Genomic DNA, 14,620 nt, shown 5'->3' on the forward strand with positions numbered 1-14,620 from the left:
CTTTAGCATGTCACACTTTCTCACAAAATATGATTGACCGTTTAATAGCATTTTTTGCTTTTGAAATCCATAAGTAAGGTGAAGAAGTCTTCTTTATCCTTCTATTATACCCAAAACATGATTCATATTTTCCTCTGAGCCATGTTAGAACTATCTGTTCAAATTTCTCTCATATAAGAATGATTTACTGACTATATGACTAATTCAAAGTTAAAATGATCACCAGTGACAGTGGCTGTGGGTGTTTTACTACAGTTATTATTTTAGCATCATTGAGATACTGTTATATTATATCAGTCTATATATATATATATATATATATATATATATATATATATATATATATATATATATATATATATATATATATATTAGTAATTTTGTTGTGTTTTTGTCTTTGTTTGTTTTGTATGTGAATATAGTTTGTATTCATTTTGGTTTAGTTTTAGTACAGGTTAAACTATTTCTTAAAAATATTTCTTATATTTTAAAAAAAAATTTATGGTTTTATTTTAGATAACTAAAATAACCCTGTTAACAATATCCACACAGCAAGAGAAAATTGCAGATTTAAAAAAAAAAAGAAAAAAGAAAAGAGGAAAAAAAAAGTCATTAAATATTAATCATATTTTTACATTCCTCTGCTGATTATAAGGGTTATTACAATATTGAAGTAAAGTACTTTATGTACTAAAATAACTAAAACTAAAATAAAATTGTATTAAAAATGAAAAAAAAACTAATAATTTAATATTAAATGAAAACTATAATAGTATCTCAGTGATACATTAAATACATCTTTTTGTCATTAAAACTGCTTTTATTTTGCTAAGTGCTTTAAAGCTTATACGTACAGCCTATGTTTATTTTGAGAAATCTTATTTTGTTAAGAACCTGCTTGTGATTGTAAGCTTTTTGCAAATCAGCACATATGTATTAGTAATCTCAGTTTATATAGAATGAGTCAGATTTGATGTGGGCACAACTACACACGGGTGTTTATTTATCAAAATTGGTGTGATAACTTGGTGACCATCTAAGATGTCCGAACTGGAGGACTTGAATCTGAGACGGCTGTCACTGGCATGTGATGTACACACATGCATAAAATGACAGAATTAGCCTGCGTGCTCTGTAGTGGAATAGCACAGATGTTTTCCAGCCCCTCTCGTCTATCTCACCCTCCCTCTCCGTGTCCTTTCTTTCAGGACTTATCGACCACCACTACTTACAATTTATTGGTGCCTTTACTTTCCCTCAGAATTAATGGACAAAGCAATTATGAAGAGGGCCGTTTAAAAGCCTGATGGGAGATCAGCCAGAGTGCAGAACAAAGAAAACAGACAGGCAGCTCTTATGAATCGCATTTTAATTTTCCATCATTTCCCCATGAAACAAAATCCTTCAAAGAACATCAAACGACATTAATTGTGAAGTTGTTATTCAATTTTTTTTAATCACTATAATTCGTTATACAATAACAATGTGCAAGTATGGCCATTTTTGTTGGTGCACAATAAACTACTATAAGGCTTTTAAAGCATGGCTGCTTTTGTACAATCCTGTCATTCTCACCTTTTCAAATCTGGCTGTGAAAATGGTTCTTTTAATAAGTCTTTTATATGCTGAAAATGTGAAGATGAGAAGGAGAAAACGCTCTCTTGCTCTGTGATAAAGCAGCACAATAATGATGCTTTATGAAAGAGCAGAAGATGAGGCCAGAAGACCTCAATTACCCAGAAACAAAGATGAGCTTAAACAGAAGCCCTCTAAAAGAGCACACACAACACTGACCTGAGATCAAGTTAAGGTAAAACAAATAGGTAGAAGGAATAGGCAAAAAATTAAAATAATCAAATATGCAGTACATAGTCTAAACTGTCAGTGTCAAATGTCTTTGAATTTGTTATTAGACATTGTTAGCATTTTCTCTATAAAAGGAATAGTTTTCATCATGTTATCATCATGTTAAATGATACAGCTTTTCTTTTTATAGGAAATGGTGTCACCTGCAGTTAAATTAACCAGATGCAGTGTAAGAAAATGCAGACATGATCCGATCTCATCCGATATCTCTCTCAGCTCTACAGATTGGAACGTGTCAGCCAGGGAAACTCCTAGGAGATAAACACAAAGTCCCACATTATGATATGAACGTTAAAGACAACAAAAGTTCTGTTTACACATGAATAACCTCCATTGAAGTCGATCCTGTTTATCTCAAAATGCTTTTGTAACACTAGAAAGTTTCCATTCATCGTTGGGGAAGCCCTTTGAGTGTCAGTGTGACATGCTCGGAGAGTTTCAGTGTCCCAGGCCCTATGACACTCAATCCTTCAATATGTCTGCATGCGGTTGCCAGGATACACCCAGCACAACAAAGAGGGTCACAACTTTCAATAATGGGGGTCTCATGGCTTTCAAGAATAGAAAGGTCAGTTATTTTTAATGTGCGTGTATGTGAGGGGGGAGAGGGATATGAAAAACGTTTGAGTGTTGAAATGAACGGTTACACAGGCCTTGTGATGTTCTCTAAACAGTCAAACATGTCAGAGGTTCAACACCACATCGCACGTTTTCCAATAACTTAAAATGTAGGTGTTTTGTTTCCACTCTGAGCCCCATATTCTCCTATATGCGTAATACTATATGATCCATAAACACATGATTTATCAATTATGATACTGAACAAAAAACTTTTTTTCTTTAGATAGTTTTTTTTATATTTTGTTTAGGTTTAATAAACAAATATAAAATGTATCTATTATTGTGTATGACAGGTTTTATGACAGGGTATATTCAGTGGCCAAAACGGAACAAAAATATACATTTTGGAGCAGTTGCTGCTAATAAAATTGCCCAAAAATAAGTTGAAATTCTGATAGCTTGTTAAACATTGGGATCATTATAACAGTACAACTGACTACTTATATAAAATAGTTATAATATAAGTTTACTTTTCACTTCATATTTCCCAATAATTTGTTGTAGTGAGAAGATATTTAAATGCTTAGTTTTACGATCAAAGGTCTGTGGTTTTAATTGTGGGGGCAAAATGGTAACACCTAATTATAGTATATTTGTTAATAGCAAGAACTGGACCTTAAAATAAAGTGTGACTGGCAAAACATATAATGCAGTGCAATACAATGATGACTAAGAGATGTACAAATAAACATAAAACCTTCATTCTTCTCTGGACTATCCCTTTAAAAGCCTGATGTTTAAAAGCCTCAAGTTCCTTGATTCAGCCGAGTAAGTGTTAAGTTTTCACCTTGAAATATTATCAAAATATACTGTAAAAGTGAGAAATGAGAATATAGAATATACGATTAAGCAGTGTTTTTTTATTTATTTAAATTTTTAATGATATTCCAGCTGATTGAACTATAATGGAAGGCTGTGTGCATGTGTCTGTGTGTCTGTATATGTGTGTGTGTGCGTTTTTGTGACATATTAGGACACAGATTTGTATAATGACAAGGGTATAACATAGGTATTACAAAGAGAAGGTGACTTTTCAGGACATTACCACATGTCCCCACTTTGGAATGGAATGTTCCCACTTTTCACAAAAACAAACCTGTGTGTGTGTGTGTGTGTGTGTGTGTGTGTGTGTGTGTGTGTGTGTGTGTGTGTGAGAAATACCTGTTGTTTGCGGTCTGAGGCTGGGTCTATAAGTACGTTGATGAGGCTGGGCATTTGTGTGTTGTTCAGACTGTCCTGTAGTGCACTGCGGAGTTCTTCCACTGTTTGGACCAGATACCCACGTCCCCCAAACGCACTCATCACCTGCTCGTACCGTGCCTCTGGTAGCAACGTAACCGGAGGAGCACTAAGACACACACAAAGGTAAGTCTTTTGTAAGATTTGATACTTATTGGGTTTGATAGATATTAACTTTACTGACAGCAATTAAGTCTCATTGCATTTGCAGTTAAACCCAATCTTTCAACATGGAGCAATTTGTTGTATTATCTTCATTCCATCTTAGTCCAAGATCAATCGTAGATACGTAGCATCACACACACACACACACACAATTATCAAATAAAATCTAAAATTATAAAATAATATGAATCCAAGTATTAAGTGCTAAACTTGGATGAATCTGTATAGCATGTTTTAACATGCTGGTAGATAACGAACAATACCATCTACTGTCAAAAAGGAGAAGTACATCACGTCAAGCAGAAGATGGGAAATTCCAGTAGCACTTTTTTTTACAGTCCAGTTGCACATGTACATAGTATGTACAATAACTAGGTAATAACCTTGAACCTACCCCTAAACCTAACCCTAACCCTAACCATATCCTATGTTACTTTATATTACCAGAACTTTCTTAGGTAGGTGCACTGTAAGTTCACATAGACCCTCATTTAAGTATTTTTGGCCCTAGCATTAAAATGTTTGGGCACCCAGACCTTTCCTTGAATGCTCTAGACTCACATGGTGGTCATGTCTCCCATCTTTTCCATCTCTTTCCATGTATTTAGATCCACTCCACTGTAGATGCCATTGTTGTTGATTACTATGATGATGATTGGCAGTTTATACCTATTCAGAATTAGGAAAAACAATAAGTGCAGACTGTTTAGAGTAATCAGAACCATTTTATTATGCTGCACACTGCATAAATGCCCTATAGGTGGAGCTGTAGTTGGATGTTTCATTCACCTGCACATGGTCTCCACCTCCATTCCAGAGAAACCGAAGGCACTGTCTCCCTCTACACACACCACTCTCTGAGCGCTCTTCTGCGTCTGCTCCAAAACTGCTGCTGCAATGGCAAATCCTGGACCCACTCCCATAGTGCCAAAAGTACCAGCATCTAACCTGTATAGGACATTCAGGTTACTGCTCTGGACATCACAAAGTTAGAACTCCACTTTAACAGAATTTTCTATTTTTATTATCTGAACTATGGTAAATATACTTACCAGAAAAAGAATGTTAGAGAAAACAATATGTTGTATGGCTAAACTGAAATGTTAGTTCTCTTTTGCTTTTCCTGTGACCCAAACATAAACATTGATTGCTCATTACCTAAACAGATGTTTGTGATATTAAGAGCAAAATATTTGTTTTTGTTTTTTTTATCAAAACATAAGTGTTTTTCTTGCAATCTAAACATAAAACTAGTTTTCTCATGATCTAAACACGTGTTGTTTTATGCAATCTAGACATAACAAAAGTAGTTTTTTTTGTGATCAAAACATAACTGTTTTTCTTGGGTTCTAAACCTAACATTTTTTGTCTAGACATAACAAAAGTTGTTGTTGTTTTTTTTGGGGGGGGGGTCAAAACATAGCAGTGTTTTTCTTGGGTTCTAAACCTAACATTTTTTAAACCTAAAGATGTTTTCTCATGATCTGCACGATGAAAGTAGCTTTCTAGTGGAGTACGGACAACAAAAGCTGTTTTCTCTTACTATAAACATAATATTTCCAATTCTCTTTCTCATAACTTTCTCTCAGCAAAAAAACTGTCATTCTTCATTTCACTCATAAGCCATAATGTCTGTATTTGAAATGCCATATCAGAGTGGCCTTAAATTTTTTGCCATTGTCCTAACAATCAGCAAACATCATTTTTCTTTATGTTGTATGTTTATTTTTGTTTATTAATGTTTCTTTTGGAACTAATTTATGGTGTTCTTTGATTGTATAGATAAAAATACAGATAGAGATCATTCAAATACAGAGAGCTTCATCTCTCGTCCAGCTGTGAAAAGTGGGGGAGGAAAATGTCTCTCACCTGTGTCGTGGGAGGTAATTGAGCAGCATGGTGCGGCCGATGTCCATAGTATTCGCTCCTTCGCTTACTATGATGCAGTCTTTGGGCAGGAGCTCAGAAATGTGGTGGAAAGCAGTGTAGTAGTTCATGGGCAGAGTGGACTGGAGAGCAAGACTCTGTGGGAAACAATATTAATGGTTCACTTTATACCATAAAAGTTAAACACACAGTTCACATGTTAACATGAAAACAACCAATGCTATTTCATTACATCAAGTTCAATTACATGAAGTAGTTCATTACTTGCTAACGACATTCAAGCTCACCTTTGATATCTGAGCATTGGCAGTCATTTTCTCTTTCAGTGTCAACCACCATTGTGAATCAGAAGGAAATCTCCAGGATCTTACAGTTTCCAACAGCTTCAAACAGTGTAGAAAAAGAGAAAAGGGGTCATTTCACATAAAACGCGATTTTCCATAACTTTTACACTATTTATTGATATTAAACTGTAAAAATCAGCACATTAAAGGGATAGTTCACTCAAGAATTAAAATTATATCACCCCTACTATGTTTCAAAACTTTATTATACTCTTTTAGATGTTAAACACAAATGAAGATATTTTGAAGAATGCTGGTAACCAACCAATTGACGGTAGCCATTGATTTCTGTAGTAGGAATTTAACTATGAGCTGAACGAATGCAGCTTATGCTCTTCTGTGTCAGCCACGCCACAAGGATGCACTCTTTTCTTTTAAATCAAAGCGTAAATACACGTAGAATACGTATCCTTGTGGCACGGCTGACACAGAAGAGCGTAAGTTGCCTGCGTTCAGCTCATATTCTCCAAAATTGCGCTACACTGATGTGGAGAGACACAGAGGAGACATGTTGTTGATTAAAATTGTTATTTTAGTTTTATTTGCATAAAATAGTATTCTCGTCGCTTCATAATGTAACGGTTGAATCACTGATGGCAGATGGACTATTTTGACGATGCTTTTCTTACTTTTCTGGACCGTAACATTGTAATTTACTTGGCAGTCAATGGGACAGTCACAAGCCTCCTGGTTTTCATCCAAAATATCTTAAATTGTGTTCCGAAGATGAACAAAGCTTTTATGGGTTTGGAACGACATGGGGCGATGGGGGTAAGTGATTAATTACAAAATTTTCATTTTGGGGTGAAGTATCCCTTTAAGATGGTATTTTCTTTTCATCTCGCCTCCGTATAATGCAGAATAATAAAATAGTGTTCATAAGTGCAGCTCTGCTTTGTGTATAGCAGCAACCAAAGGAAACGTTCTATTGCTGCTCTTCCATAAGCCCCCCCCCATGCTGTCAGAGAGTGAATTTGCATTCTAATTCATCCCTTCTGCTGTTTTTGTTTCATGCAGATGGTTTATGTAGTATAGTTTCACAAAACTAAAGTCAGACCATTTTGTTTTTTCATCAAATTTCAAAATTATCCAATCTAATTTAGACTGAAAACTGCTCATGCTGCATGTATGCAGCATCTTTGTTTGGTTAAAAATGGTTGCCACTCATTTTATATGGAAAGAGCACAGGCAAAACCTTAGTTTGTTTATATAAAGAGATTAGTTTATTTGTATTATTTATTCAATTTGGGGTTTGTTTTAATATTTCTATTTAGTTTTGTTATTTGACATATTTACATTTCACAAAGAAATGTGCAGCATTCTGTCCAAGAAAAAAATAAAAGGACACCACTTCATTTATAATGTTTTAAATCTCATTTTGTAAAACAAAAACAAAAAAAAAACATTGCAAAAAATGTATTGTGAAATCAGTATCATGAATCATATCGCATCGTGAGTTGAATGAATTGTTACATTCCTATTCCATACATAGTATATAAAAAAAAAAAAATACTATGAAGGTCAAAGAATCCCATCAAGTGTCCAGTTACCAACATATCTTCTTTTGTATTCAGAAGAAGAAAGAAATTCATGCAGGTTTAGAACAATTGGAGTGTGAGTAAATGATGACAGAATTTTCAATTTTGGGTGAACTATCCCTTTAACATACGACCGAACAGTTATACAGATTAACACCCAGATTCAGTTTTCTTTAATATGGTCAGAGGTTAGCCAAACAATCTTATATGGTCAGAAGTTAGCCAAACAAAACATGTCACTAACATAGAAAAGACTTAAAGGTAAGGGAATAAATGCTACAAAACATACTGGATTTCAATAGGACATCAGGAGTCTCTCACAGACCCCATAGAACATACAGAATGTAATGATACAGATGCAGAAAAAGTATAAAACTAAAAACATTGCATTTTATGCAAGACGACTCAGGGTATACTGTAGTTTACCTGTCTGACCACAGCTCCTATGTCTCCAAGTAGAGCAGATGCGGCTCTCACATTATTACTCAACTCTTCAGCACACAGATCCACCTGAACAAATTCACACAAGAGGCCACACTGAAGATGAACTGAAGTTCATTTATGGCATGTTTTATGGCAAAGATACACATACTGAGTGTCCAGGGTGTAACTAACCTGAATGATCTTCACATGGGGACTGAACCTGGGTGGAAAACCAAAGTGCAGGATCCAGTTGAGTCTGGCACCCAGCAACACTATAACATCAGCCTGCAATAAAGCTCTAGAAAAGAAAAAAGATGGGCATCACGCCAGTCCATCAGAAGGAGATTATTTTGGAAAGATCGTTTTGTTACATATGCACACCTGGACCTGGCCGCAGCAACACAGTTAGGGTGGTCATCTGACAATACTCCTTTCCCCATAGGTGTGGGAAGGAAAGGGATCCCAGTCACCTCCACCAGCTCCCTGACCTCCTTCTCTGCCCTGGCATACGCCGCACCTGCAGCAGATCACAGTTCAACATTGCTTTGATCAGTTTCAGCTGTCAAGAGGCCATCGCTCTAGGTCATTCAGTTCTATTCTGTTCACCTTTGCCGATGATGATCAGAGGCCTCTGAGCCGCTCTGAGCAGCCTGACAGCCTGTGTGATCTCCCTGCTGTCAGCCTGACTCACAGGAGGAGCAGGACAGCAGGAAACAAACCTAGAAGACAATGAAATGCCATTTTGCACATTTCAGTATGCAAAAGAAAACAATGATCAGTAAGTGATCACATCATAAAAAATTGGTTAGGAAGCTCTCCATTACTATGATTAGTGTTTAACTGAACATAAAGCTCACCTGACATTGGCCCGGTCTATTTTGGCGTTCACCATGTCTCCAGCTATGTCTATGTAGGTCGCTCCTGGACGGCCATAAATGCTGCTCCTTACAACCTAACAAAAACACAAACATCCCAACTAAAATATAAGGGGGGGAAATCGAATTTAAAGGATTAACAAAAACTTTAATAGTATCTTAATGATACAGAAATTGCATAGTACATGGTATATTTGGCCAAACATTTGAAAAACATAAGACAAGATTTGTCAAAACTAATCAGTGTTATTTCTGTATTATTTAATTACCTTATTATTATTATTATTATTATTATTATATTTTGAATTAGTTTCTATTTTTATATTTTCAGTTTTAATTTAAATTATAGTTCAAGATTAATTTTTTTTATTCATTTTATTTAATCTTATTACTATATGTATAAGATCTCTGTTTAGATTTAATTTATTTTATTTTAATGTATTACTTTTTTTAAATTTTCATTTAAGCTTTTCATCTAATACTTATATATTTAATTTAAATTATTTAATTTAATATTTATACTTTATTTTATTTAAGCTTTATTTCAATACCGAATATGTCTTTTCAGTTAACAAAAACATAAGCGAGAAAAAATATTTTGACTCTGAACATAACTAACATATCACAGAGCTCTGCTTTCCTTAACATGACAGTATGGCCTAAATTTGTACATCTATAACAAGACCAATCCTCTACATTTCTTCCTGTAAGAGAAAATAATTAATTTTAAATTTCTAAAAATGCTAAAAATGTAAATTTTAAATAAAGTTTGCCATTTGTTGTCAACTGACAGACATGGCCTATGAACCACAAAACCTCAATTTTGATTAAATATTTACTTTTTCGACTACAGCTGGTATCATCTCAAGGCTGCTCGGTCGAGCAGAAAACTTGCTATACAGACGACAAGCTTCAACCTGGTGAGGAACAAGATGAACAAGATGAAATACATACAGATTAATGTTGGTGTTTCTTTCCTTGAATTACTGAAAAAAATTTTTTGACTGAATTTTGAATCAGAACATTTTTGAATTTGTTTCTTAAGGGATCAATTTCAAATCAATACTGCAATAACAAACTGTTTTTATATCAAAGCCAAATATTTCCTATCAACCCTACCTGAGGAAACTCCTGAAACGCTCCTGTGGTTTCTTGGTTCCTATCAGATGAGCCGCCAATAACAATGACAGGCCTATGAATTCAAACAAGACAAGAAAAGTACAAAAACTGCCCATCAGTGCTCTTTAATCTGAAGTGAATTCAGCAGTGTAGAGCTACCAGCAGTTCATGTTAGCGTTGGCCATTCCTCCAAGTGCATGAATCAGCCCAGGTCCAGACACAACCAGGCACACAGCTGGCCTGGAAAATTAAATGTAACTTCATCACAAAAAGGGCACAAAAAAAGAAATACTGAGAAACAAACTGACAAATTCATACCATCCTGTCAAATACCCAACAGCAGATGCAGCATAGCAGGCCTGTTAGGAGAAAGAAAACACACCCAGACAGTCGTCAGTGTAATGAAACAGGAATACATTTTAAATAAAAGTGAAAGTTGAGACTGTCTTACTGCTTGTTCATTGCGCATGCCGACATACTTGATGCCCGCTGCTTGGGCGGCCATGGCCACTTCGATGATAGGCACGCCAACAATGCCAAACATGTACTCCACATTCTGCACATGGAGTTGAATAGAAGTAAAGACATACCTAATAGACATACTAATATCTTGAATATTCATTTATTATAAGCTGTACATACATAGAAGCAGTACATACATAGGCCTGAGGTTTTCAAACTGGGGTCTGAGAACCCCCAGAAAAAAAAAAAAGAGAGTGCTAGAGGGTCCATGTGATTTTTTTTAAGAGTAAAGAGTGTAAAAAAAAAAAGAGAAAAATAGTACAAATATATAAAATAAGATTAGACAAATACAATTTAAGAAAATAAATAAGTTGATTAAAAAAACATAAAAGTTGATTTGATGATATCATCATCGGCAGTCCGTCGTGTATCGACGATGACTGTCTGGATTGGAGCCTACTGTAGGCAAGCTCTCATGTGGGCTAGAAGGCCTGCTCTCGATCTACAGCAGCGATGGCATTTGCTACAGACAAAGTCTTTTGCTGCAGTGGAATAATGCCGCCTCTCATGAGCTTTCTCATTTTCTTTCTGACGCTTTTTCTCAACAGCTGCGACTGCTGTTTTCAATCTGCGCTGCCATTTCTCACGCTGCAGGGCCTGTTCCTCCCAGCTTTCCGGGGAGATCCCGGTGTTCCTCATATGCCTTTTCAGGGCATCTTTGAAACGCAGTTTTTGACCACCACGGCTTCTTTTGCCCTCTTTTAGCTCTGCGTAAAAAACTGCTTTGGGCAGTCGGCTGTCACTCATCCGGCGCACATATATATTTGATGATATATATATATATGCTAACAAATTAATAATGCATTCAAATAATGTATAAAGCAATACAATTAAAACAAAAACATTTAAAAAATCGATTTAATTTAATTTACTAAAAATAAATAAAGTTTTGTTTTATTTAATTAATAACACATCTAACAGTATGATACTATAGTAAATAATGATGCAAAAGAAAATAAATATTTTCCAAATAATATTTTACACATATTTATGTAGTATTCATTCGTCACAGTATTAATGTCCATCGCGTTAAGATGATCACATTTAGTGAAAACTGTTATTTTTATCTGAAAACGATTGAAAAAAGATAATGACAATGTTCTTATGTGATTATATATATATATTCTGATGTGATATATATATATATATATATATATATATATATATATATATCACATCAGAAAAAAAGGAAAATTGGACACACACACATTTATATTATTATTAATTTATGGTTTTCATTGTTTTTTTTTTTTGTCAGCTCTAGTGCGCATGCGCAGCACCTTTGACACACTGTCCGAGTTCAATAGTACAGCGGGCGATGTTGCAAAGAATGCAATAATAAGACTGTATATACGCGTTTATTCTTGCCTAATTGGCTAACGGCAATTGTTAGAGGACAAATATTTTTGATAAAAACTCCCTTTGCACAACTATTTCAAAATATGCAGGAGAAACTTTGAGAACCGAGCAAAAGAAGCATACGACAACACAGACCTGAGATTTGAGCGCCTCAGCGATCAGCTGAGCTCCAGTCACTTCATCCATAATCACCTTCACAACTCATTCATATCTCTTAGAGACACATATCAAACTCTTCTGGTGCTTCTGCTGCTCTTCTTCTGGGGTTTGCGTGTAGTTCAAATTAAATGAAAGCTCATGCCTCCACCTTCTGGATACTTGATGTGCTGCAGAGTGTCACTATCATGCAGTATCATTTTGTCGCACTTCCATGATACAGGTTCATTCATTCATTCATTCATTCATTCATTCATTCATTCATGTATAAATGTGTTTTTATTTATTTAACGAGTAGCTGCAGATTCACACTTATTGCAGAGAGAGGATATAGTAGGATAGAAAGCATTACATTGAAACCTTGAGTAATGCAATCTATGCAAAACCTTGTACTGAATAAATTGATGCTCTAATAGTGAGGACTTAAAGCCAAGGTTACAGACAGGAGCTAACAAGGAGGTACTTGGGAGTTTGAAGGTCTTACTGATCTGACGCAAACATCCTGAGGGGAGTTATTGATCATAAAGTGAGATCTGACTGCAGCTTTAGATTTCTCTGGGGCAGCAAATAGCAATGAGGAGAGAGATGAGTTTGAAGCACCACGTTCAATCATAAGCCATGAAGGGAGATCAGCTAAAAGACTATCAGGGCATGGGTCCTGCCAAAAAGTTAAGGCTCTACAATTGGCAGCCCAATAATATTGTTGGAAATTTATTTTAAAAGGAAGATTACCCATTAATTTGAGTCAGTATTATCAGTTACTGCCAAAAATTAACTTTTTTGCCAGTTTACTGAATAACCTGAGAGTTTCCCGAATGTTTCCAATAAATTTACAATAAATTAAGCAAGGGAGGTAGACTGTTCTGGGTTGCGAAGATATAGAATAAACAACTGTTCATCTCATTTTCCATTCTTATTTATTTAGTAAAGAAATAAAGAACTACAAAGAACAATTCTGAAATTACAATACATGTCTTATTACATACAGTATCTATGACATGTTAAGCTTTTATCAACTAGTTTTTAACTTTGTAAAACATTATATAGCATATTAGAAGAGAAATATATAGAGTGTTTCAATTGTACTAAACTACACATGATTACAATGCCTTGAACATTTCTCAAGCTATTAGATCTAACACCCAATTTACACATTAAACATCGTCAAACTAAAACTGAAATCTTCAACTAAACATCATAAATGTCATTGTGAAGAAAGAGGTCATACTTGTCATAACCAGTATTTTCTACATTGCTGTTTTTGTTCTCCTTTACATTCGTTTTCCTGTTCATCGCTCGAGCTTCACTCTCTCTGCCTTCAAGATAGGACTGCAGGATCCGGAAAAACTGTGAAAATATTGGACAGATAAATGACAACATGAATTTAAAATGCAGTGTGTAATTTAAATATTTGCATTATAAGAACAAAAAAATAAATCAAGCTTACAAATGCACAGTGTGTGACTAAATAATACACGTTAGTCCATAAATACCAATTTTAGATTATGGCTCAGTGTAGGAGAAAAGAAAATAAAACTCTTAAAAATTCATATTTGAATTGAGATCTACAGATGCAAAAATCAACACCTTAATAAATAGTATTCTGCCTGTTTTCTTTCCAATAGTCTGAAACTACACATTAAGATAAAGATTAAAAAAAAGCTAGATAGCCCAAAATTAAAAAAATAGCCAGTAGAGGAAAAACAAACAAACAACAACAACAAAAAATCCTATTATAAATCAAATGTATCTATTTTTACTAAGGATTAATTGCTGTCTGACTCACCAGGGTCCTGCTCTGTGGGTTACTCAGAGACTTCCAATCTTCATTTGAGAGGTCCGACTCAACCGAGACCATCAGCAGTGTCATCAGAGCCAATACTGTCAACCTGGATGCCAAACACAAACACAGAGACATCACAGAGTCTTCCTCAGACCACAACAATATCTTCATCTGAGCGAATGAACTCACATGTTTGCAGTGGCTGTGATTGCCAGGTCAGTTTGCAGTTGGGTTGCCTTGGTTTCCCAAAAGCTTTCTGCCCCTGCTTTTATACATAGCATAAGAGGCACGCAACACATGAACAATTTGCACCTTCAGGCAAATTGGCATTTACTTTTTTCTCAAAGAAAATCTGGACAGGCAACGAGTGCCATAATTGATATAATTAACCTTACTGCGTCATCATGGCTCCCTTAGAAACATATAACTCAGAATAGCCTCTTATAATGACGGTGGTATTTATGGCTTAACCTTTAAAGGGGCATGATGAATGTAAAAGACTACCGGACATATTGGTGGAATACATATAGGAAATATTTTAATGAATATGAATATAAGGACGAATGTTGACAATCAATTATTATTTTGCACTAACAACCAGGAGTGTGAAAGCTCAAAGGGAGACTTTTTTTTATTGCATATCCCACAGAATGATAAAAAAAAAACAACAACAACAACAACGCATGAGCACTACTGCTTCTGAACTTAGTTCTGAGACATTTT

At 35.0% G+C, this 14,620-nt stretch overlaps 2 protein-coding genes across 2 annotated transcripts; both read right to left on the minus strand.

Annotated features, from left to right (window-relative positions):
* Positions 1 to 1,968: 1,968 nt before the first annotated feature.
* hacl1 (2-hydroxyacyl-CoA lyase 1) lies at positions 1,969 to 12,248 on the minus strand. The gene is made up of 17 exons (XM_059567490.1): positions 12,094 to 12,248; positions 10,529 to 10,633; positions 10,396 to 10,436; positions 10,237 to 10,317; positions 10,078 to 10,150; positions 9,798 to 9,875; positions 8,941 to 9,035; positions 8,690 to 8,802; positions 8,465 to 8,600; positions 8,276 to 8,381; positions 8,087 to 8,170; positions 6,066 to 6,161; positions 5,761 to 5,915; positions 4,681 to 4,839; positions 4,453 to 4,560; positions 3,649 to 3,835; positions 1,969 to 2,117 (listed from the first exon to the last, which is right to left on the minus strand). The coding sequence occupies exons 1-17, from the start codon at positions 12,142 to 12,144 to the stop codon at positions 2,085 to 2,087; spliced, it is 1,701 nt and encodes a 566-aa protein (XP_059423473.1). The 5' UTR covers positions 12,145 to 12,248; the 3' UTR covers positions 1,969 to 2,084.
* An 851-nt stretch (positions 12,249 to 13,099) lies between these two features.
* LOC132157707 (uncharacterized protein C2orf66) lies at positions 13,100 to 14,138 on the minus strand. The gene is made up of 3 exons (XM_059567010.1): positions 14,087 to 14,138; positions 13,901 to 14,003; positions 13,100 to 13,461 (listed from the first exon to the last, which is right to left on the minus strand). Coding segments are annotated over exons 1-3 (264 nt in total). The 5' UTR covers positions 14,089 to 14,138; the 3' UTR covers positions 13,100 to 13,302.
* Positions 14,139 to 14,620: the final 482 nt, after the last annotated feature.

The sequence above is a fragment of the Carassius carassius genome, chromosome 15 (assembly GCF_963082965.1).
Source record: "Carassius carassius chromosome 15, fCarCar2.1, whole genome shotgun sequence".
Taxonomy (NCBI): Eukaryota; Metazoa; Chordata; class Actinopteri; order Cypriniformes; family Cyprinidae; genus Carassius; species Carassius carassius.

Coding starts and splice junctions, on each gene's coding strand:
- LOC132157707 (XM_059567010.1), bottom strand. Junction 13,462..13,900: donor ACCCACAGAGCAGGACCCTG/GTGAGTCAGACA, acceptor ATATTTTCACAG/TTTTTCCGGATCCTGCAGTC.
- hacl1 (XM_059567490.1), bottom strand. CDS start 12,144: ATGGATGAAGTGACTGGAGCTCAGCTGATCGCTGAGGCGCTCAAATCT. Junction 10,151..10,236: donor AACGCTAACATGAACTGCTG/GTAGCTCTACAC, acceptor TTGAATTCATAG/GCCTGTCATTGTTATTGGCG. Junction 3,836..4,452: donor ATGGGAGACATGACCACCAT/GTGAGTCTAGAG, acceptor TGTGTGTCTTAG/TGCTCCTCCGGTTACGTTGC.